Source organism: Rhea pennata, chromosome 1 (genome assembly GCF_028389875.1).
Source record: "Rhea pennata isolate bPtePen1 chromosome 1, bPtePen1.pri, whole genome shotgun sequence".
In the NCBI taxonomy this organism is placed as follows: Eukaryota; Metazoa; Chordata; class Aves; order Rheiformes; family Rheidae; genus Rhea; species Rhea pennata.
In genome coordinates, this window is record NC_084663.1 from 74844052 (window position 1) to 74869539 (window position 25488).

Genomic DNA, 25488 nt, shown 5'->3' on the forward strand with positions numbered 1-25488 from the left:
GACAAGTCAGGAATATATGGGTAGTTCTTTTCATGTTAAAATAATGCCATTTTGGAGAAAGGGGCATGTATAGATTCAAAAATTTCAATTACCAGGAAGAAAAACTTCATTTGTAAACATACTCACAGTAATACACTAAAAAGATACTGATTTTTAATGTGCTTTTACATGTCAGCAATTTTTCTGTGACAGTATCTCTTGCAAAATATCAGTAAGCAAAGTCCCATTACGACACAGGCTAGAAGAGACCAGCATCTCAGCCATCCCATGTTGCAGTGGGGCTGAGTAGAGCAGTACATTACCTTAGACCGCTGAATGATCTGAGACAGTGCTGATGCACTGCATATCTCACTGTCAGGTTTCATGTGAACAGCAGCCATGTACTTCAAAACCACGTGCATTCAGTGATCTTCGCTGTACTATTAGACTGTGCTTTCAGGGACAGACTGTCTTCTGCTTCTGGGTATACAGAGCCTAGCACCATATAGCTGGGGTTTCTTGACACTAACCCTAGACAAAATGATCTGAAGAACAGGTCAGGGACCTGTGTGCTAGCACCACAGCTGCCAGCAAAGGCAAATCAGAAACAATTAGGAATTGCTGACCCAGCTGAAGAAACTACAACAGATTTCAAAAGGAAAACCTATATAAAGCTGTCACCAGTAGTGCTAGACAATAACATCATTTCTTTCTGCTTCCCCTTCTCTCTGTATCCACTTACCTCCTGTAGTCTAGGCCTTCAGACAGTAATCTCAGGGACAAAGAGTCTATCTCTTCATTTTCTGCTTGTACTGCAATTCTTATGTGGGATGGATTTCTCTACATTGCCACAGTAATAATAAGTACTGTTAATATTGTTGGGTTGTCACAGCTACATCAGTGAAAGAATAGTGCAGACAGAAACCTTTGAAAGCTCAGATATGAAGCAGAAGCCCCAAATAAGAGATAGAACAGACTTATAGCTATTTGGCAAATATAATGTTTTCTGAAGCTCTGCTTTCATGAGCCTTCTTTTGTCCTGTAATGAACTCAAAGGCCCAGATGGGCAAAAAGGACTGTGTCAACAGACTCCTGGATCTGTGCAGGGATTTTTCCGAGATCAAAGACAGAGCAATGAAAATAACAATGTAGTGACAAATCATGAACCTAAAATATGGAAAGTTTATCCAAACTAGTAGGACACTGTAGGTGACAGCCAGTGATTGGCATGTAAGGGCAGTGCAAGCTCTGACTGGCATTTCTCTCGGATCTAATTTCTATGATGCAGTTAACTCTTACTTCCAAAGTGAAGTATAAATCTTTTGGGGCAGCTGAAGGACAAAACACTGGATATGCAACAGTAACTATATTAAAAGAACAGTCCCTTTTCTGTTTGCAAGCTGAAGCTCAAAAATGTGTGCCAATCATAACTGATACAAAAATAACCATCATTAGTGCCTGAATTTGCAGAGAGCCTGAAAAAAATCAACTCTGAAGAGAAAACTCTCTCAGTCATTCATTCACTCATCTATCAACCACATCAGTGAAGATATTTTAAATGTCAACGCTGTAGAGTGTTTTACTACTCATCAAGACATAGGAGGAAGGGGAAGCAGTCACATTTATATAATGGAACAGTGATTTCCAAAGAGGCGAATTGTAAAGCAAAAGCTATATGAATTTCAGTCATTCCCCAAGGAGGGATTGTTGTTCATCTTCCTGAAAGACTTTCTGCTTCAAAAATTTGGAAAATATTGTAATAAACATTAGTACAAAATGTGAAAGATTTAGGGCAGACCAAGAACACTGATGACATTAATGCAGATAAATGACAGAATTACAAGTAGCATTCCATCTAAAATCTTCACAAAATGATTATAAAATCAGAGGTGTTGGTCACTTGGGATTCCACATATGATCATCAGTGTGGAAAAACACAGCAGACATACTTTTAGTCATTAACAATATATGGGTTTCCTGTAGCCTTTTTGTTTTAAAGTCAAGATTTCCTTGAACTAAAATGCAGTTATTTAATGCTCTCAAAGAAGAAGTGATTTAAAGTTGTCACCATTCCTGTCATCCACCTGTCAATAATTTATTGTCTTGGAATACTAGATCGGTTTGACAAAATACGTATGTTATGTATGTGTGTGTGTCTGTGTATACGTGTGTGTGCCTGTGTGCATAAAAATTTCTAGGAAAAAGGAAGTAACTCTTCATTTGTCATTATCTCTGTAAAACACAGACACCTTCCATATTTCTACACGCACATGTCAGCCCCTGGTCCTAACTTGTAAATTTTAAAGGTTTCCTTCATAGCATGGTTTGTATCAGAGGCATGTGAGGCCTAACCCAACATCCAGCAAGACATACGTCAAAACTCCTGTCAAATTTACCAGTCTCTGCTTCAGGCACATGAAGGAGGGGAGTCCTAAAAATACAAGCTAGAAACAGCAGGCTGAAGACCCTGAGAACCTGAAGGCCTGAGATCTACTTGTATTAATTTCACTCTCCAGCATTTCGAAATAACCAAATCTATGGATAAAGAAGATTACTTTTTTATGACTGGAACTGTACAGAGACTCCTAAAAGGGCGAGGCTTGTGTCTTGTAAATGACTACGGTTTTCATCAAAGGGGCAGTTCACCAGCAATGTGTGAAATGTATTAAACTGATTTTCTATAAAAGGCTGAGGGAATATTACTATAAGCTCTGGAAAACTGGCTAAGTAATTCAAATAAAGACACAAATAGTTTCTCTGCCTTCAAACACTTTATCTTTAAAGTATTACTACTAAGAACCATTGCAAACATCTAACAGACAGAAAAAAATATTTCAGCTCTGTATACATTATCCTTGTTATCACTTCTCTTGAGTTTTTTTTCCATAGCTGTAAGGCAGCAATATCATCTGCTATCTGTTGGGGGAGATACCTGGCACATCGGCGCAGGTGAAAGCGGAAAGGCCACTATGTGAGGCAGAAGTCAGGGACCGTGCTGGCCACTGGGGCGCCTTCCAGTGAAGGGTCTGGCTACGTGGCAGACTGGCAAGCTGCAGCAGGACATGGTGGCCTCTCTGCTCTTCTGTGATTCCATTCACCAGCTTCAGCCCAGCAGCAAATCCTTTGGTTTGCCAGTCAGCCCTGTCTCGCGTGTCAGGGCACAGAAGGACCACAACACGATCCTGCGAGTTCACAAACTATGGGCCTTTGGAAAAGTGAGACAAGAGCTATTTGTATAGACCTTATGCCCAGCATATGAGATCTGATAGATTTGCTGTAAATTCTCTTCATATTTCTTCTGTCAGTAACCAGATGAACTACAGTGTGGTTTGCCAGCCCAACGGCCACTTGGTCTTTCACCAGGGAGAAAAGAGACAAAACATAATTTGCAGCAACAGCTGAATAATTGCATCTGTTCAGATTAGTTTCACCTTGCAGTGTAAACACACTCCTGCAGCTATGGCTCATTTATAGCCACAATCTCTTCCTTTTTTTTTTCCCTGCCAGTCTCCTGGTTCTCAGAGTCAGGCAGTGTGAGAGTTGGCACCACCGAACCCCCTCCAAGGGAAAACTCCAGTTCTCTCACCAAACATTTCACTTTCTGCTGAGAGAGCAAGAAAGAATAAAAAGTTATCTTGGGACTGGCAAGAAAAACCCCAAGGACTGAAAAACAACAGCAGAGAGAAAGTCAAAAAGTAGAAAACAGGATGTGTTAGACACAGAAGAGGGTAGGAGACAGCAAAATACTCTACCCAGGAGTGCCAGGGTCTTACCACACAGCAGTTCCCTGCCCAGGGCGGGTGAAAAGGTTCATATTCCACTGGTAAATAAGGAAGGAGAAAAAGCAAAGAAAAAGGAAACGTCATCTTAACCATAACTGAGCAGAAATTTGTATTCCATCTGGCTGTAGTAACAGTAATAATGACTTCTCAGCTCCCCATGTACCAGTCAAAATTGGATGGTGTTTCTGCAACGCACAAGGCAACTTCCTTTCCAGAAGTCATTACAGTTTTATAGACCAGCACCTTTGCACTCTACCACAAAGCAATCTGTTAACAAACATTAGGAACAGCAGGGATGGAGCAATGGGAGACTCTCAAATCAAATATTCATTGATTTCATTTAGATGATTATACTGTACATAGAAGCCAAAAGGGTTTACAGCTTATCTTCCCCTGATGGCTTGTGGTATAGGGGCAGGGTGCTGAGTGGTCCAGGTTCTTTGGATCCTGTTGCTGGGTCTTCCATGGCCTTGTGTAACCCCCGATACATCACCTCCCCTCCCCAGCCTCCACATGCTGTGCACTACAAAGTCTGGATAATAATGCTCTGCCTCACAGGGTAGGAAGAAATAAATCACCTTGGCATTATCACATAAGAGAAACCACCACAGTTAAGTGATCACTTTCTGTATCATGTGTGCAGCCCCCATAGTCATTTCATAGCTATTTTTGCTACGGCTTTGCTGTTCTTTTATCCCTGATGAAAGCCAAAAGAAGACAAAATGATTTGCTAACATTTCAATGAGTTCATTTCTATTTGCATTCTCTGTAATTTCTTTTGCAGGCAAAACTTACTTGTAATAAAAAAAGTGTGCATGTGTGGGAAAGTTTAGGTCTGTGGATAAAATGTGTTACAAGAAAACAAAATTAATCTGGGTTTGTGGTAGTGGTGAAAGAACCAAATCATAGAACAATAGCCATGCCAGGCTACATGTACATTGTAACAGGTAGCAATGTCTCAGTAAGCCAAACCGGCTCATGTCATGCATTGGTCACATCTGGGTTTTGGCATACCCTGATCATACTGAGCACAGGATGTGGACGTTAGTAGAGTTACAACAGGATAAGACAGCTGCACTCACAGATTGTCTCCCGAGAGTACTGTAAGCAAAATTTGGGGGAATGTAGGAGGAAGCACATGAGCAGATGATGGAAGAGTCAGGCATGAATATGGGGAAATAATGAGGAGGTTCAATAGAGGTGGAGCATAAAGAGAGCAGAGTTACTACAGTCAGTCTTCACAGCATAGCAAAGAACAACATCTCAGCCAAATGCAGCCCCTGTGAAAAGCAGGTAAAACAGGACACTCAAAAAAGAGCTTACTAAAATGCTCACCAACTTTGCACAGATCCAGTCAGAAAAAGACCAAGAAGAGCAACAATCAACAACCATATGAATCCAAAACCCCGACAGCAAGAGAACTTTTCACCTCTTAAGAGCCACCAACACTTTATATACCTATAGAGTCTATATATATAAACTTGAGATAACTTGAGCTAGGAATGGCATTTCCTTTCCAAGAGTCTCAAAAGTCTTCTGCTGTCAAGCACTTTCCTTTCCAGGCTTCTGTTCTTACTCTGAACAGTAGCTGTCTTTGAAATATTTATCTACAGCTAACATGTGGCTTCTAAAAAGAAGAAATGCTGGTTATCTGCAAAGGCAAGAGGAGCAACTGCTTATGACTCTGCTATTTTGAGGGCAATGCAATGAGGGGAACCACAGGTCTTTTAAGTCCAAGGTATGGCCTTATTTCCTTCTCTAAGCCATGAGACCAGAAGAAGCAGCTGACTGCCAGTCAACCTTCCTTCCCCTAGTAGTAAGAGTAGAGCAGAAAATACCTCATGGTGGATACTTCCAGAATGGGTTCCTCTCTTTCTCTTGGGTCTACCCAAACTACATGGAAACCGGCCAAGTCTCTGACCTGTGATGTGAGACTTGCATCCCCAGCTCCCTCCTCACCCTCTCCAGTCTTAAGCCTCATCTCATGCATTTGCAGCCTAGTGCCATGGCAGCTTTCCCACACTGTGACTCCAAGCTGGATGCACTTCACCAGCCAGGTCAATGATGTATCACCAGCTCTGCCACACGCAGGTTGGCCTGAAGGAGTGTCATTAGCACTAGTACAGGCTGTGATGAGCCATCCATCTACCTTCAAAGCAGCTCAGTAAAGAGCCATAAATCCTCAACTGCCACTTGGTATCCTGGCTCAACCTCCATGACTCCAGAGGTCTTTGTTGTTATAGCAACAGTGAAGTAACAGGTCTGTTCATAGTCAATCTTGTTGGGATGCCAGCTCTTAAAACAGGTTATTTCCATAACACACACAAAACAGTAACTTGGTCATTTAAGGTCAAAACTGTATCAGGTCAAAGCAAGAGGTAAGCAGCTGAAACTGCATTCTGTCAAATTCAAGAGACTTGTATTTTCTAGTCTATGCAGAAGCCTGAGGTATATATTTTTGTGGGGCATGAAATAGAACAGTTACCAGGTGTGGAGATGAGCGAAGTCTCCCTTCATATGACTACAGTGGTAAAACTTTCAAGCAGTTTCAATCATCTGGCTGGACATGTGCCTTACCCTCCAATTAGCAAAACAAAATATCTTTTTCTTTAAAAAAAAAAAAAAAAAAAAAAAAAAAAAAAAACTACCGGGAGAGCAGTTCCACCTCGTTCCTATGAAGTAGCAGTACATAGTGGGAGAGCAAAAAGAAGAGCTGAATTTTTTATCATATCAATAGATCAATAACTAATGCTGCTTTACCTGACCAGTTAGCAACTAAATGGTGCTCTGCAGACAAACATATAGAAAAAAAAAAAAAAAAGAAAAAGAAAAGACCATGTTAGATTCAAGGCTACCGCAGGTCATCAGTCATACTGGTTACGTCAGTCCCAACCCAATGCAATGATCAAAAGGAAAGGAAAAACACCAGGGAAAAAGAATTCTGAAAATCCTTGACATAACAGAAGAGAAACCATTTTACAGAATCACAGAATGGCTGAGATTGGAAGGGACCTCTGGAGTTCATCTAGTGCAACCTCCTTGCTCAAGCAGGGTCACCTAGAGCACATTGGACAGGATCACGTCCAGGTGGGTTTTGAATCTCTCCAGAGAAGGAGACTCCACAACCCCTCTGGGCCACCTGTTCCAGTGCTCCGTCACTCTCACAGGAAAGAAGTTTTTCCTCATATTCAGACACAACATCCTGTGTTTCAATTTGTGCCCATTGCACCTTGTCACACAACTGGGGACCACTGAAAAGAGTCTGGCTCCATTCTCTTTTACCCTCCCTTCAGATACTTATGCACATTGATAAGATCCCCTCTCAGTCTTCTCTTCTCCAGGCTAAACAGGCCCAGCTCTCGCAGCTTTTCCTCATAGGAGAGATGCTCCAGATCCTTAACCATCTTCGCAGCCTTATGCGGGACTCTCTGCTGTAGTGCCATGTCTCTCTTTTATTGGGGAGCCCAGAACTGGATGCAGTACTCGAGATGAGGCCTCACCAGGGCTGAGCAGAGGGGCAGGATCACCTCCCTCCACCTGCTGGCAACACTCTTCCTAATGCACCCAAGGAGACCATTGGCCTTCTTGGCCACAAGAGCACACTGCTGGCTCATGGTCAACTCGTTGTCCACCAGGACCCCCAGGTACTTCTCTGCAGAGCTCCTTTCCAGCTGTCCAGCCCCCAGCCTGTACTGGTGCATGAAGTTATTCCTCCCTAGGTACAGCACCATGCACTTGCCTTCACTGAACTTTATGAGGTTCTTCTCCACTCATCTCTCCAGCCTGTCCAGATCCATCTGTATGGCAGGCAGAACAGCCCTGTGGGGTATCAGACACTCCTCCTAGTTCTGCATCAGCAGCAAACTTGCTGAGGAGACATTCTGCCTCTTCACAGATTCTGTGATTTTGTGATTCATCCAGGTCATTGATGAGTAAGTTGAACATACCAGATGCAGTACTGATCCCTGGGAGACACCACTAACTACAGGCCTCCAACTAGACTTTGTACCATTGATCACAACCCTGTGAGTTCTGTCGTTCAGGCAGTTCTCAGTCCCCCTCACTGTTTGCTCATTTACCCCATACTTCATCAGCCTGCCTCTGAGGATGATCCAGGAGACAGTGTTCAAAGTCTTAACTGAAGTCAAGGTAGACAAAATCCACTGCTCTCTCCTCATCTACCTGGCAAGTTATTCCATAATAGAAGGTTATGAGGTTGGTTAAGCATGATTTCTCCTAAATTTCTACTACTCTGGGTAGAAGACACTCCATGTGCAGGTCTGAAGCTGTTTACCTGCTGTTATACTACTGGTGATCATAAGCAACTTAACACCTTATTTTTGTTGTAGAAAAACACAGTCAGCTGTTAACACTAAATTTCATAGCTGGACACTTCTGAATGGTCACTCTTACTGCTACCTCAGAAAAAGTGTGAGGTGGACCTTTATTTCAGTTTTCTGTGCTGTGTGGAATAAGTGAAATAAAGAGGATGGCAACTGAGGGAGTTCTGCCTATTTGTAGATTACAAGTTCAGATCTTGTCTATCTGGAAAACTATTACGACTGAGATACCTAATTAAATTATGACATCAGAAGAAATGAGAATTAAAACTAAGCAACTGTGAGGAACAGACATATTTTGACACTCTGATTAATGCTCTTTATTTTTGTTAACCTGTAATTACTTCAGTGACTACTGAACGATTGAGAGGAGAAAAAAAGAATGTCTTTGTCAGAGAAGACCTCCTCCTCCCTGTTTTTAATTAAGGTGTAGGATTTCACAATACAGATATCTGAGGTCTATTTGAACTACTCTGATAATATTAAATAAGACTAGACTTCACTTTCATGATATTTCCAAGGTTACCCTTGGAAAATCAAAACAAACAAACAAAGTAAGTTCCTCCTAGCCCAGGATAAAATGTTTTAGACCTGCTTTATATATAAGAAAAAGAGTGCTTTGGTTCATTTGAAGGTCACTTCTAATGGAAAAGCCCCAGCTGTGCCTTCAGAGGAAGATTTCACCTACAGTAGACAAGTTACAATTCAACACTTTGCGTAGTACAGCTTTCTTAATAAGGAGTGTTTGCTGCAACATGAACAAAGTAAGCAGCTATACTGAATACATTTCTGAGTAGAGAATATATATGTATTGTGGTTAAGGGCAATTGAAAGTGCAGTCTATTTTGCAGAGTAACTTTGTAAAGATCGCACTGTGAGGTTCCACATTTACTGTCTCTCAATAGCTTCTGGAATGAGTTTACTCAGCTTACACGTAAAATGTTTTTTCTACTTAACTTCTATCCATGCGAACTCACTCAAAAAGGTGAAAGTCAAGCTGTGCTCTTTTTGGCCCATATATTGACACTCTAACAAAGATTATGCAAGCCAAGTGCTAATGGAAGCTCTAGGGTAAGAGCAGGATTTGAGGATACGGGTCAAATTCTCGCCTAGTGTAGATCAATACAGCTTACTTCCCCCTTCAGTAGAAATAAATCCATAAAGACCAACTGAAGATTCATAACCCCGTAAAGATCAGTTGAAGATCTCGTCAAATGAGGATCCTTTTTTACAACAAGAAGCTAAGTAACAACAGTGCTGGTGATATAGAACCAAAGAACTCAAGTTTTCTCCCCAGCCCATGTTGCTACAGATAGCAATAAAAAAGGTAATATGTTTATCACTAATACAGGAGTGTAAATAGAGCCTGCAAGCAGAAAATGTCTTCAATAAGACTATGTCATTCTTCTGCAGCCAGTTTTCAGAGTAAAACCACAGACTAATGAGAAGATTTCACAATGCAGACATTTGACAAAGAAAAGGTATTTCTTCTGGTGTAACGTTTGGGCTCTGAAACCAATAAAACATATTTCCCAATGACAAAAATCTTGTAAACCACAAAACACAAGGACACAGGACTATAGAAGTTAAAGACAGAAGAAAAAAACCACAAAACAGAAATAGCATGGCCACCTGTATGTTAGGGCAATGTACAGTTACCACAGCCAAATAGGATGTATCCTTCGTTAGTATCACATATAATAAAACATACATATGTGCACAATACACATTTGATCTTATTCGAGGGATCTAGGATGAGGAAAATAAAAATAAGCTATAACCTTTCTGGCCAGGCAGCAGTGAAAAGCTTTTGCTTGGATTCCAGCAACTTTCAGCAGTCCAAGTCAATAGGACTCCAAAGGACAAATGGAGGTCCCCACTTGGATCCTTCTAAAAGTCACAACAGGACTCTGCGGTAAATGCTTTCAAGATGAAGGGAAGGAAACGAAACAATTGAAGGACAAGTTGCCAAGGTTTTAACCTGAGACCTAACAGCAAAGGACAAGTTGCCAAGGTTTTAACCTGAGACCTAACAGCAGCCACAGACATTTGTTTAATCTTTCAGGTGCTCATTAGTGTCAAGCCCCTGTGGCAGCCTCCATACTGTCTCTCTGTACTGTAGCTGGCTGAAGGTAGAGTTATATACCATCCTAATGAGCTGCAAGAAGGGTGATGTGCGTCATTGGGCTTCTGTTTCAATCTTGGCAATCTAAGTGTAAAAGCCTTGCAACAGCCTTCTGATTCTGCTGACATTTAATTAGCCGGTGTCATTTTGATGCCATAGCCTGTCTCATCAGGATGATAACTACACAACAACATGTGGAGCATAAAAGTTCTATGAGAAGTTTCAGGTCTGGCAGGCAAGGATACGAGTCCCCTGACAGTCATGGTTGCTGGGACTGGTCCCCATTAGCCCTTTGTTTTGGCACTGCTATCAGCAAAAGCTTCTCTGTTACAGCGACAGAAACAACAAACAAAAAGCTCAGCAAACAAAAAACATTTTTTGCAAACCTCAGCAAAGCCTTGCAAAAAATGCATCCTTTAGCTTTAAAATTCTACCTGTCCTGCAGAAAGGGAGCACCTTCTTGCACAAACTCAGAGCTATTCATCCTGAAGGACAGGTTTGATTCTAAAATATCAGCTGTGCAGTGCTCTTATGAACCAAGCATAACAAAGCAGAGTCTCAACTTTCATCAGGACCTTATGACTTACAGTGAAGGCATGCAGGGTCGTACAAATGAGGAGGTGTATGACCACATTGCCAGCACCAGCTTAGGCTCAGGACATCCATGGTCTACTTAGTCAGGTCCAGGCTCCGCATATCTGCCAGTGAGCAGGGCTGGAAAGTGCTCAGTCCAGCCTGTGCCTGATCCACTCTGATTGCAAGAACGAGAGCTTGGCCTGACTCTTGGCACTACATGTATTCTGTCTCTTGTTCTCAAGAGAGCTCTGGAGCATAGGCTGAGGCTGCTTGTTTATGAGGGCTTAGTTTACAACGTGAATGATGAGCAGGTCTAACTCTAAATCGGCATTCAGCCCTCAGCTAAATCACCAGTGTAGATACCCTCTTGAAGCAGTACAATTTGCAGTACCAAAAAGATTGTACATAAACAAGGGAAACATGTATGAGGGAAAGCAGACAATGACACAGCTAGGTTAGCACAGAGTCAGCAGATCAAGCTAAGTTAACTCTTAACTCAATGCCATCTCTGCTGGATCATCCTTTGACCTTAAAAGATAGCCCTTGTTATTTAAATAGGTACACTATTCTTCTTCATTTGCCTTCAGGTAGTGTTGGTCAGGAGTCTTTAAGATTCAGTGTGGTCCCCACATCTCAGCTGCTCTGGAGGATCCTTGCTGGAGCTGAAAGCTGCTTCCCAACTTTCTGAGAGGATAAGCCTGCTTTGTAGGAGGAAATGATCTGGGAACACAGAGTTTCTCACGAGGGCAGGGAGATCCCTTTTAGGCAGATGTTATGGGGTGGTAACAATGGCAGCAAGGGAGAAGGGAAATAAAATTTTTGCAAGGCTTTTCCACTTGGCTTCTGTTCACATCTCTTCCATGGCATAACCATGATGTTATCATTCCAGCCAATTAATGCCCAGTGCAAATCTGCTGGGCTTATAATTGGTTCCACCCATCCCTTATCCTCAAAAACCCTCCTAGTGTTTCTTTGCTGTGTTTTATGGATAGTGTTTGTAAATGCACAGTATAAAGTAATTAATTTCTGCCTTGTTCCTTAGCATTTCTTTTTAAACAGTCAAATTTTGCCCCAAGTCTATCTCTGACCACAGTCACAGTTCTTTCCTGCAGAACACTGTGCAAACCACGGCAGATCTGTTCACATCATTTCATACAAGCTTTTGCTACTGAATTCTTTGTCCTGGTTTGAATTATATGGAGGTCAGAACAAAAGGATGAATACAAGAATTCACATGCATCTTATAGCATATATTTAATGTATTATATCTATTATATGTATTATTATATGCATTCAACATATATATAAAAGGTATTTTGTTTTACAGACACAGACACAGACACACACACACACGGGAAGAGGAGGATCAAGGGTCTAAGTTCATCTATCTAAATGTTAATACACAGCCAAGCAAAGGAAACCTAGCAGCTGCTCCAAGCTCCAACACCAAAAATAACTACCCACAAAAAACTCACACCACCTCCCTCACACACGCATATACACTTGCCTCCATTACATTCTGAAAACTCTTCCTGCTTTAACAATCCATACTATTAGTAGCACAGCAAAGTTTATTTTAAAAATATACTTTAGCATGATCTCTTAAAGAGTCCTGAAGTACTAATGTGTTCAGTGATTATGCACTTCTCAACTGTCAACTGTAGTACCCATTAAGTGACAATTTTCCTCATTAGTAAAGTAGCTGGGATCGCACGAGCATAGGAGGAAACTCAGTGTAGCAGTTAAAGCAAAGCACTGGGGATCAAACAAGCTGTCCTCTCTTCCCATGATGGCTAATGACTTGCTGTCTACACCTACTTCTGGCTTGGTGTCTTTATCTGTAAATTGGGGTAATACCACCTACTTTAAGAGGAAGAAACAAACTTCACTAAATTATCTACTCTGATATCCTTGGATGGAAGAAGCTAAAAAAGGAAAGATTAATTCTTTACGTACTCCAAGAACTGCTCTTATTATTATAATTTATTTGTTCTGCTGTAGCACGTAAAAGCCCCAGAACCAGGTGGTTCTAGGCACAGAACTGATGCAGAACAAAAAGGTGGTCCTAGCCTTTGCTGTACTAAAACCTGCAGGAACATACAGAATAATATGAGAAGTAGAAAGCCAAAGGAAAAGGTTTTGTGCTCCTTAAGGGTTTTATATATGTGGATAGCTAAACTTTTTTACAACTACTTTAAGCTTCTCCTTAATGAATACATCATACCCAACTCTTGTTAGCAAACCAATCCTATTTCAAGTAGCAAAAATACTAACTTTTTAAAAAGTCTATATTGTACTACTATTCCCAAATTATAAATCCATGACATCAATTATTATTACCATTTGAATTGCCTAGTTAATAAATACTATTCATGCATATACATTATGCATTACACTGCACGAAGGAAACATGGCAAGAAGAGATTAGTTACCTCAAATCAAGTTTGATAAATAAATCTTGATTCTACTATTAATATACTTCAGAAAGACAATTATATAAAGCTGAATTACTTATTTTGCTCACTCCACTGATAACTAGCACCAGAGGGGAAGGAGTATGAGCTACCCATTATCTCCAGTTGCTACTGCATGCTTAGTAGTGCGTCCAGCAAGAACCTTATAATTCACAGTAAAATCCTGCTTCTTTTCCCTTTGTTTATTCTAAGAACCTATCAATGAAAGAGAACTTCCAACTGCATTAGTCTATCAGGAGAGAGCTTAGTTCAAGCTGGTGTTTGTTTATGCTGTATACCTGCACTGGTATCAAGCAGCGTTAATTTCTTCTAACCTTACAGGGTGGAGGAAATGATTTTTCATTTTGTCTTGGTGCTATCAGACAAATGTCATATTTACAGAAGTAGTTTTGGTACCTCCTTGAGATTTAAATACATTTTTAACTTACCCTTACAAAAGCCCCTTCTATTTACCAAGGGGCTGCAAAGGTAGTGTGGAATTCCAAGATCCTCCCCTCGCCAGCAAGAACAGAGATGCTCAAATGCTTGAAATTAAACATTTGAACAAACATTCAGCTTGTCTGAGAGTCTCAGTACAGACATCACAAAAGGAAACACACTAGGTCAGTACCTCTACTGCTGCAAAAACTTTGGGAACCAGGTAGAGGGAATCACAAGAGACTGAAAACTCCATTACAGTATTGCAGTTTGCTTCCCTACGCTCTAACTGTTCACATCCTTCTAGATCAAGGACATGTCTACATAGTTCTCCAGGCAGATAGAAGTACATTCTTCCTGTGTTCAAACCTGACTAGAAGCTCTGTAAATTTATTTAATGTACTTTTGAGCCTCATGAACAAGCCCAGCTGAAAGGTTCAGTGTATTAGCTTGGGCCTGATGCCTGATTTACAGAGTTCACATCTAGCTGAAAAATACAGAAAAATATTAAGTATCTTCTGCCTATAGAAGCACATATATGCATGCAGGCAAACTACAGAAGGCTGTGGTTTTCATACTTTGCAGTAATTGTAAAGAGATCATGAACTTCATAGAAATATTACTAACTTCAGTAAAGCTTTCTTACTTCACAAACCACTTTCAGTTTACAAACTACTAAAAGACTTGCTTTTAACTATCAGTTAGCAAGTTCAGGCTGTCATCTGAAAAGCCAGAGGATTTCTTTTGGCCTTTTGTCATGGCATGCTTTTGGTAGCCACTTAAAAACTTGTTTCTCACATTTAACTCTCATGTGCAGAAGCATCAGTGTAAGGATTAAACTTTTTTAAGTTTAAGTGCCACTGTGTCCAAAGCTTTTGTAAACTCTACAGAGCCATCACATCAAGATGAAGTCTCTTTGTGGTAAGACCATCACTTTACACACTTTGCAAAACAAAGCATAGCCTTCTTTAGCAGGATCTTTTTGAAAATATATCAATAAAAATACCACCAAAAATTATTTTGAATGAAGCATGAAAAAGAGAGGTAAAACAACTGATGGAACTATCCATAACAGACCGTTGGTGTTCATTCAAGACTACCATAAGAAATGCACCATAAGAATTGCTTGACATAAGCAATGTCAAGCTCAAGGCTTGGCCCTGAGTATGGCATTTGAACAAGACACAGAAAATGGAATCTTCTCAGTGGATTTTGAAGAGAAGAACAGCGACCGCTCTCTATCCGCCAACGGTACGCTTATTTTTCCAATGCATGACTTCAAGCAGCAGTCTGTGTCACACCTCCAAACGGCTGAAGAAGAGCTACATCTGAAATGAGCCTCTACCCCAATGCCAGCTTGCAGCAGGGGGGTGCAGCTGAGGGTAGTTCCTCATGGATAATTCAGTTCTGCTTTCTCTTGGCAGTGAGAGGTTGGTCGAATAGGGAAAGTGAGGAGCAGCAGCATCCAGAGGGCCCTCAAGCCAGTGCAGAGGAAACAGCACAGCTATTGCACATGGGAGGCTGAAGAAGGATGAAACGATGAAGGGAAGAAAAGACAGGACACAGAAACATGTGGAAGAGAAGTGATAACTGTTGTGACATGGCAGATTTCACAGTCAGTATCCTACCATCATGTTCCAGGCTGCTGTGTCAACATGGCTCTATGTGTGTGAGAGTGTGCATACGTGTGCACACATACATGCATGAGATGTGTCTGCACAAGCATGTGGAGTAGGGACTGGGAGGATGGAAAGGAGATTTAGTAACAGAAATCTCAGCCTTGATTGTGACATATTTGTAACTTTCTATGCACTGTGGGTCAAACATTTACAAGAATGCCTTTTGCTTCTGGTAAAACCAACCACCGGAAGGGCAAGGAAGGATGCAGTGGTGGCAAAATGCAGAACCCACCATAGCCCTGAAGAGTGCAACGACAAAAACTGAAAGTCTGAGATCCCCAAAATAAACCGTCTGTGTTTGAGGGCTGTAATAGCAAAAAGAGGAACTCTTGGGTCTTGATTCTGCTCTTACAGAGGGGTCTAAAAGCTGTAACTGCAGCAAGTGGTCACATGCAAGCGTCAGGGAAGTGACTGAAGAGCCATGCTGGTTGTAGAAAAAAGTAAGTCAGATGAAGTGTGAAACTGTAAGGAGCAGAGCAAAGAAATGTTATGTAAATTAGATCAGCGAAGCCAAGCACAAGGCCCAGCCGCCAATAAGCTACTCAGATATAGCAGGGCATCAGAGGGTGTTTAGAGAGCGGAGCCAGAAAAGGAACCAGGCAACAATGGCTTCACTGAGGAGGGACCAAGTTCACATCCTGCCGAGCCCAGAGCGAGCGAAAGGGCACATGTGGAAAGAGCCTGGGCCTCAAAGATCAGCCGTCCTGTGCCAAGAATCATAGCCGTTCTTTAAGAGAGGGGAGAGAAAGGCCCCACATTGCTTGGCCTTCCATTGCCCTGTTTTGATATGGGGCTTGACATGGCTGCAAAGCTATTGTAAACAGACGTGCGTACCGCGCTACAGAAACGCAACAAGAGGAAATCAGTCATATTTGTGAAAAGACGGATGTTTTTACAGCAAACAGAACCGCTCGTGCCATTTAATTCCACAGAACAGGAAGGAGCTCAGTGAATTGCTGCCAAGGGCCTTGCGCCACTGGAACGCCTGTCACGCCTCGGGCCTACCAAGCAGCTAGGAGCGGCCTCCCAGGCCTCCCAGGCCTGCCCCGCGCCCGAGCGTGTTCGCCGGCGCCAACTGCGCCGCTCCCCAGCTAGCCCACGCGTCCTGCGCCGGGCCCCTCCGGCAACCTCACCCCACCAGTCATTTCACACAGAGCTTTAGGCCTGTATTCTACCCTCAACAGCTTCTTTGCCACGATTACAAACCCAGTAAAGTCATTTAACAGAAGCTGTACACAGAAGACATAAAATACTAACACTTCCATTTTGCAGGCATTTAAATTTTCGTTACAAACAGTCCTGCAAGGAATAGTCACAAAAGGTAAGGAGCTACAGATATTTTCCCAAAACTCTGTTATCATAGATGAGTGTCTTACGTACAGGACTACATATGGCACACAGTAGTACACAGTCATCCACACAAACATAATAGAAACAAGATTTACTTATTTAAATGTGCTGCAAACATGCAACCATAATTCAGTAAATGTTTTTCCACTTCTCAGTTAAGAGAAATATTGCATAACAGCACCATAAATACAGATTGTTTTCTTTTTCCATTGAGTATTACTTTAATTCCTAATAACATTTAACAAGAATAACACATACATAGCACTCTCTTACCCCTGTTTATTTCCTTTTACTTAACAAAAAAAAAAAATTAATGAGTCCCTTATATGAAATATCGAATCCTATCATTTCTGATACAACCAAGAAATAGCCTTTTTTATTAAAAAAACCCCTTTCCAATATTCTTAACACAACTGAAAATAAAGAAATCATTTTTGATATCACCTGTTCTGAAAAATAAATGTCCCCTGAAATAAAAACAATCACTGTACATTCCATCTGTAGCAGTACAGATGCAAAAGTGATCAGAAAAAGCTTGGAAGCACTACAGTGCGATTAAAAAGAAGGAAATAGTGAAAAAGCCCAATTACTCTTAATGTCTGAATAATTAATATATCTAAAATAAAATTAATCTTTTCAACTCAAAATCTCTCAATATTACAATTGAAGTTGCTCATTTAAAATAGTATTAATAACTTGATTTATAATTTGATTAATATAAATGAGCTGTTAATGTTACAAAGAAGACAAAGCTAAGGGTACATTAATTGCTTTACTCTGAATTGTTATTTCACACAGAGTCTAGCAAATCCTGTAGAGTGCCTACTCCTACAGTGAGACCGCTTCCTTGTCCTGCTACGAGCATCATTCCAGACAAAATCATGTTATACAGAATCATGAGTCAGAAGACACAAGAGGGGAGAACTTCCCTTTTTTTATCAGACAGGTTTTGCATGGAGTTAAAGCATGTAATGCCCTTCTAGGAGCAGTTAAAAAAACAAGTAAGACATACCTGATGTGCCAATATATAGATATTATGGCCAACATCTTTTGGAGAGATGCCATCATCTCCATTCTCCTCCTCATGGTCACATTCTAGACCTTGGTTATATGCATTCTTCATCACATCCACCTGCAACACAAATCAAACCAAGAAGAGAACTGTCATTTTCAGGCAAAAAAAAAAAAAAAAAAAAAAAAAAAAAAAAGCACACTGTGTTTGAACACATTCACTTTGTTCAGCTCAAGCCTGGCTAGATGCCCTGCAGTTCTAAAAGAAGAGTGAGCAGTCTGAGAAACACTTTCTGAATAAAGAAAAGCTTGAAGTATTTATGAAGCTCCAAAATGCTACATTTCTCATCAGCAGCAAAACTTCTGTGCCCATGAGAAAGGAAAAAGAATGCTGAGCCTTTGTAAGAAGGTGTTTTCACAAATGCTTTCAAAGACTGATCAACAGGTAGTGTCTTCCAGCACTTGCAGTGCAGGCACAATCTCCTTTTGGCTAGGGCAGGCTGCACCGTAACTCAGAGTTCTCCATACAGCGTAACAGAAAATATCTAACACAAACAGGAAGGGAAGGCATGGATCCACACAAAGTGCTGGGATTGCTCAAGTATTCAAAGCCTCTTAGAGAACCAAAGGGGAAAAATCCTCCCCGCCTCATGCAGGGCCTGATCTTGTGTTGGCACATTAGGGATGGCCTCATCATGCAGGGATGGCACCTTTTCGAAGGTACTCTGAACTCACACAGGAGTGAACAGCAGGCCACTGGGCTTTGACCAGCTGCAAGGGGCAATCCCCACAGATCTCCCCACAGAACAGGTTTTCTATCCACTGTTGTTACATGGTCAATTTAACTGGAGAAAAATTCTCCACCCTTCCATTCCAGTTTAAATTGCTGCAGACCAATACAAACACTGCACTTGTTCCAAAACACAGCCACAATTGTTTGTAACTATTTTTTTTTGTGGTTCATGAGGCAAATATATATACATCTTTGTGTGTGCGTGTGTATACATACGTACATGTATGTATGTGTGTGTGTATAAACCCACATACGTATGTACACATACACATACACACACATATTCTGGCTAGCATTGTTTCACAAACTGTACAAGCTTAATTTCCTAGCTCCTGACAAAGTATACTTAAAGACAGTCTACCAGAGTATGATAATTTAGTTAGGAAACAATTACAGAAAAGTGCTTGGAACGGGTAAAAATAATGAAGTCGTAAAGACTGAAATCATGCATGCTTGATCCTTTTAAAGTACTTTTTGTGAATTAGTAGTATCCTGATACATTGTACCACTATATGCTGCCAACACTCTTCAGCTTAGATGCAGATCATTTCAAAGCGTTATAATGCCAGATTTTTTTTCAGTCAGAAGGTTTATGAATATTCAGAAGTTTTCTCACCAGTTCCCTTGGTCTCATGTTGAAAAGGATTCTTTCCGCATTCTCGCTGTCATGCCTGCTTTCCATAATAGCCAGCAAAAGCTTGGAGGCATTGTTCTAGAGATACAAAGCCAAGTTAATGCAAATTTAAAATCTATTTCATGGATTAACGATCCTTGCATTTGTTTTAATTGAGATTAGGAGGACCACTTTCTTTTAGTGGATAAGATTTTAAACTGCTTGCATCTTTTGTTTTACTGACATATTTAATAGTTTTTTTTCCATTTTAATGTCAGCATACTATAAGGCTAAGTAACCATGCAAGCTATATTGGAAGGTGTATTTTAAATATTGAAAAATATTTGACTTAAATTCAGGGCTTTGTTCTATACTGTGCACCAGAAATGAGATCCCATTTGCTTTTCTTATTGCTCACCTAGCAATTTTTGCCATGGTATTTTGTTAAAACAATTCTCAACAGAGGTAATTACAAAATGTAGTACACAAAAGGTTTCATCATTCAGGTAGGTTTCCTTCCTCTTTTTTTTTATATAAAATCTTATAGGTTATTATTTGAAGGCTATAAAATAAACTGTTCTCATACATCCCTGGATTTTTGTTTCACTACGAAGTATTCCTGGGGGAATGTATAAAGCTATCCTTTACTTTGTCAACTGGCTGCTTTTCACTGAGATTTCTCCCAAGGATTAAATAACATGAGCTTTAGCAGCAGTAACCCAGTAGTGCCTAAGACTTGGGGGACTTGTCTTACTTCCAGTTAAATCGATGGTTGTGAACAGGAGAGGAAGAACGGCTTTGGAGCTTAAAGCACTGTAACATGCCTCAGGGTGTACCAGGTCAATTCCTAGCTCTGCCAGTAGCTTCCTGTGTGATTCTGAGTAAGTCATCTAACTTCTCTGCAACTCAACACCATGCTGCAAGGAAGAGTACAACAGCTAAATTTGCTCATCTTTGTAAACTGCTGAGACACCACGCTCATGTTCACGTCTTCGATGTGGCTTCTCAACTACTTCCCCCAGTGACTGCTTTCCAGCAGAGCACATTTGCTTTGACTCATGTCTCACTGCTGGGCAACATCCTCTCCTCTGCCACCTTTTATGGACTGACCTGTTTGAACACTTGCTAGGAGAAGGCAATCCCACAGCAGGGACAAGGGCAAGTAAAACACTGAAATCCATGATACAACCTTGTTCTCAGCTGCCTGTTGCCAAATTCAGCATTTCAAGCTGGAATTTCTCACAGTGAGGGTGTGCCTCAGATTATTAATTTGGACAATTTCAGAGGAAAAGGGTTCAGCTGTTCTTAGGACTCAGGGAGAAAAAAAGGATGTCATTTTCTGCACGTTCAGGCAACTTCTGTTTTGAGTAGTATTTGTTTCACCAAGTTTTGATAAAAGAGTTGAAAATTTGGAGGGCTAGAGGCCAAGATAACACAGGCATACACACTGTAGCCCCAGGGAAATCCACCCAAATCTGGCAAACTCATAAGCATTTTCTAAATTAGTATTTTAATACAATATTGCAGAAACTTTACTAGAGTTTCACAGCTAAAAGCCCACAGAGTTTCTTCTCAGTGGGCACTGAATTACAAAATCATGGAGGTTGGGAGGGATCTCTGAGGCCTTCAACTCTCCTTTGCCCTGCTCTTTCAGCAAACTAATTCCCTCCTCAAAGCAGGTCCAGTGAGAACTGTTTGCTCTGGCCTCTGTCCAGTTAAGTCTTGACCATCTCCAAAGAAGGAGATCCCATAACCATGCTGTGCACTTCTTCCAGTGCTTGACCACCCTGATGGGAAAAAAGTTTATCTAATTGGAATTTCCCATGTTCCAGTTTACGCTCATTGCCTGTCATCCTTCCACTGTGCACCTTTGAGAAGAGACTGGCTCCTTCTTCTCTGCACTACCCCTTAGACAGCTGCAAATAGCAATAAGGTCTCCCTGAAGTTGTTTCTGAATCTCTCCTCATACATTGCAGGCTCCAGCCCCAAACAGCTTGATGGTCCTCAGCTGGACCGACTGCAGTATGTCAATGTCTCTCCTGTACCATACAGCCCAAACCTGGATACAGTACTCCAGATGAAGTCTCACAAATGCCGTTCAGAGAGGAATAATCACTCCTCTCAGTCTCCTGACTGAACTCTTGCAAATACAGCCCAGGATACTCTTGGCCTTTCCTGCAAGGGTGCAATGCTAATTCATGTTCAACTTCTTGTCTACCAGCACCACCAGATTCTTCTCTACAAAGTTGCTTTTTAACAGGTAAATCCCCAGCCTATACTGTTGCCTGGGGTCATTTCATCCAGGACACAGGACTTTGCATCTGCCTTTTTTTCAAGTTCAGAAGGTTCTGATCAGAGCTTTATTCTAGCTTGTCCAGTTGCTTCTGAACAGTATGCTCCAAGGAACAGCAGATCAGACTGCACTTGCTATTTTATACTGCCTGCCTATACATGCAATATGGAGGAAAGCACTGCCTGCTTTAAAAGAGATTAAAGAGGAACTTGGGCAAAAGGGTGAACTGGAGCAAAATTGACAGTGAACTGGATGAGGGTGAACTGGAACAAAAGTTCATTGCAAGAAAACACAAAATGGGAGCAGCTGGAGTGAGGCTAGGAAAGGACCTGAAGGCAGGGAACCAAAAGAAGAATTAGGACATATTTCAGACACCCTCACAGGGCTGATAGAAAATCCATACTCTCTTGGATAAGCTCTTAGAACAGCACCTGGAGGCTAGGCAAGATGCACACAGGTGATTCCAGTGTTACTGGGTGGGCAACTAAATTGAGTCCACAGTATTTCATGAGAAGAGGAAGAGGAAACAACTGGAAGTAAAAATCAGGAAAAGGTGTGGCAATGAGAAAAAGAAATCAGAATGCATGAAGAGAACTCAAAACAATTGTATTAAGAGAGCTGTATAGACAACTGGAGGAGTATAGCATTAGAAGTCAGCAGGGGAAAGAAAGGGAAGGCAGAAGGAGTACGGATGACCAGAATGAGGATTCACACACTGCAAGGAACTGGGACTTTTGGGAATAGGAGATCAGGCATGGAGTGAGAAGACAAGAAAGAGGAGACTGCTCTTGCATACACAAGAAGAATGAGGTAAAGATAAACAAAAAGAAATAAGATACAAAAAGAAGAGATCAGATAGAGACTGGCTGGAGAAGAAGGGGCCAGCATTATGATTATTAGAAACTTCCATAGATTTTTTTCTGTAGTATCCCCTCTCTTGCTCTGGAACCAAATCAGGATTGTGCATTAAGGAAAGGAAAGATCTAGTCAGATCCTTTGCCATGCAACCTAAGTTGCAAAGGTTGAACACACACAGTGAATTGGGGAAAAGATTCGGGGGAGAGAAAGGAGGGGATTTTGATTAACACTACTAACAGGGTCCTGCTCTGAAGAATTAGATTCTTCTTTTTCTGCTCAAGAGTTCTCTTGCAGTGATGAACAAGGCAGTTGTGATAGCACTGGCTGGATCTCAAAGTGAGGAGGAAGGAAAGGGACAAGACAGGCTGCCAGGTAACTTGTGAAAGAAGGAGAGGAAACACTGGAAGAAGGCTCAAATCTACTCACTTATGGTTGAGGAGGAGTTTGAAACAATTCCCAGTGCAGACTACCGTGGGGATGGAGAGAAACCTGCTGCAGTTCCCAGAAGCGAGGAAAGGTAAAGGGTTGGTAGGACTTTCTGTTGTGAACAGCCAGCTTCTTGCTACTGGCTTAGAAAAAGTGGCGTGCTGTAGGCTAGAATTTCAGTCAGCTGTCACACTCCCATTTTTTGGTCCCAGAAAGGGAAGTTTTGGACTCTTAAGTCACTTTCTCCTTCCCCTTTACTAGCCCTCTGATCACTCACACCTAACTTTGGAGTGCTCATTTAATTACTTGTTCCTCATTTTCTGGATGCTTTGAGACTCTGGGATATGATTCTATTCCCAAAGAGGAAAAGAGGACTATTAACTATGAAGACAGAGTTCTTCAAACACATTAGTACTGTGAAAAATCAGTTCCCAGGTGTTACAAAATGGATACCCTCAAGTAATTTTGCCCTTCATTTCTCTTTGCCTGGATTCCTATAACATCTAATATGAACTTGGGGAAAATAAATCCAAGTTACTTGTGAAGCAACTAGATACAGCAGAGTAGGGCTCCATGTGAAAAGCCAACAAAGACATTCACAATTTGCCTCCTCACTCTGTTCTGGAGAATTACATGAGCTACTAGACTGACAATATCTCTTCATCCTGCCACTGTGCACACAGCAATCTTGAGGTCATACTATTTACCAGGGCGTGAATACTATCCAGAAAGGAAGGCTGCAGTTCACACTCAAAAACAAAGTGCAGAACAGAACATCAGTCATTGCTCATTCAATGAATACTGTCTATCCTGCTCACCAAATGATTCAGGAGTCCAGCGGAAAATACAATATATGAAGATGTGATTATATACCACACCACAAAGCATGTGCAAAACAAGCCAAATTAAAATGGCACTGGGAATATATAATTCTGCATTGCCTAGCTTTGCAGGGGGAATGACTTTGACATATAATGTTCTCTGAAAACAGTGTCTGTGCTTGTACCTATGTATAACTGTGTGGGCCTATACACTTTAGATTTTGCATTTTTAGTGCAAGATTTAGTGTGTTTACAACTTCAGAATTGCCTAAGAACAGTGACAGATTGACAGTGTTAAACATTACCTGGTAAACTCAGTGCCATATTACAGAATCATAGAATGCTTGAGGTTGGAAGCGACCTCTGGAGATCATCTAGTCCAACCCTGCTGCTCAAGCTGGGTCACCTACAGCATGGTAGACAGGGTTGCATCCAGGTGGGCCTTGAATATCTCCAGAGAAGGGGACTCCACAACCTCTCTGGGCGACCTACTCCAGTGCTCTGTCACTCTCACAGTGAAGAAGTTCCTCCTCATATTCAGACACAACTTCCTGTGTCGCAATTTTTGCCCGTTGCCTCTTGTCCTGTCGCATGGCACCACTGAAAAGAGTTTGTCCCCATCCCCTTGACACCCTCCCTTCAGGTACCTATACACACTGATAAGATCCCCTCTCAGCCTTCTCTTCCCCAGGCTAAACAGGCCCAGCTCTCACAGCCGTTCCTCACAAGGCAGATGCTCCAGTCCTCTCATCATGTTCGTAGCCCTACGCTATGGAGCTCCATGTTTCTCTCATACTGGGGAGACCAGAACTGGACCCAGTACTCGAGATGAGGCCTCCCCAGGGCTGAGGAGAGGGGTAGGATCACCTCCCTCCACCTGCTGGCAACATTCTTCCTAATGCACCCCAGGACACCATTGGCCTTCTTGGCCACAAGGGCACACTGCTGGCTCATGGTTAACTTCTTGTCCAAAAAAACTCCCAGCAGGTCAGCCCCCAGTCTGTACTGGTCCCTAGGGTTATTCCTCCCTAGGTGAAGGACCATGCACTTGCCCTTGTTGAACCTCATGAAGTTTTTCTCTGCCCAATTCTCCAGCCTGTCCAGGTCTCTCTGAAGGGCAGCACAGCCCTCAGGTGTATCAGCCACTCCTCCCAGCTTGGTATCATCAGTAAACTTGCTGGGGAGGCACTCTGTCCCTTCTTCCAGGTCACTGATGAATATGTTGAACAATACTAGACTCAGTACTCAGTCCTGGGGAACTCCACTAACCACAGACCTCCAACTAGATTCTGTGCCACTGAGCACAACCCTCAGAGCTCTGCCTTTCAGCTAGTTCCCAGTCCACCTCACTGTCCTCTCATCTAACCCACGCTTCCTGAGCTTGCCCAGGAGGATATTATGGGAGACAGTGTGGAAAGCCTTGCTGAAGTCAAGGTACACAACGTCCACTGCTCTTCCCTCATCTACCCACCCAGTTTTGCCATCACAGAAGGCTATCGGATGTTTTTTATCTGGATGTGTTACCACTCACAGTAATGACCAGTAACTTAGTAATGTGGATCTGATTCTTAAAATCAGAATCAGGCCCACAGTCTGAACCTTTGGTATCATTTACTACAATTTTTGCTATTTTAATAGCACCAATGCATATGAAATCTCCCACGAACTGGGCCAAACTGATCCTTGTAGTAACATCAATAAGCTTGATTCTTGGGCATTGTATAGAAAAGTTATTTTATATCCATCTGCTAGCTACATGATATGGAAACTAAAATGGCGCTGGAATGAATGTAGCTAGGTCTTTACAGGGACTGGAATTTAAACTTCAAAAGAACTATCTGCATGTTCAAAGTTAACTCTGCTTAAACGTTTTGCTTGAGGGGGGCCTGAATTAAATTGCCACTCAAAATGTAATTACAGTTATTAAAATCATGTGTAAAACACTGTTGAT

General features: G+C 41.6%; 1 protein-coding gene across 2 annotated transcripts in view; it reads right to left on the bottom strand.

The window, feature by feature from the left end:
- ITPR2 (inositol 1,4,5-trisphosphate receptor type 2) overlaps positions 1–25488 on the bottom strand; it is a 283042-nt gene that overhangs the window by 51760 nt on the left and 205794 nt on the right. For both annotated transcript variants that reach the window (XM_062591989.1, XM_062591981.1), the window contains exons 44-45: positions 19143–19238; positions 17735–17854 (exon numbers count right to left, since the gene is read on the bottom strand). In XM_062591989.1, coding sequence (XP_062447973.1) covers positions 17735–17854; positions 19143–19238 — 216 coding nt within the window. The remainder of the gene's footprint in view (positions 1–17734; positions 17855–19142; positions 19239–25488) is intronic.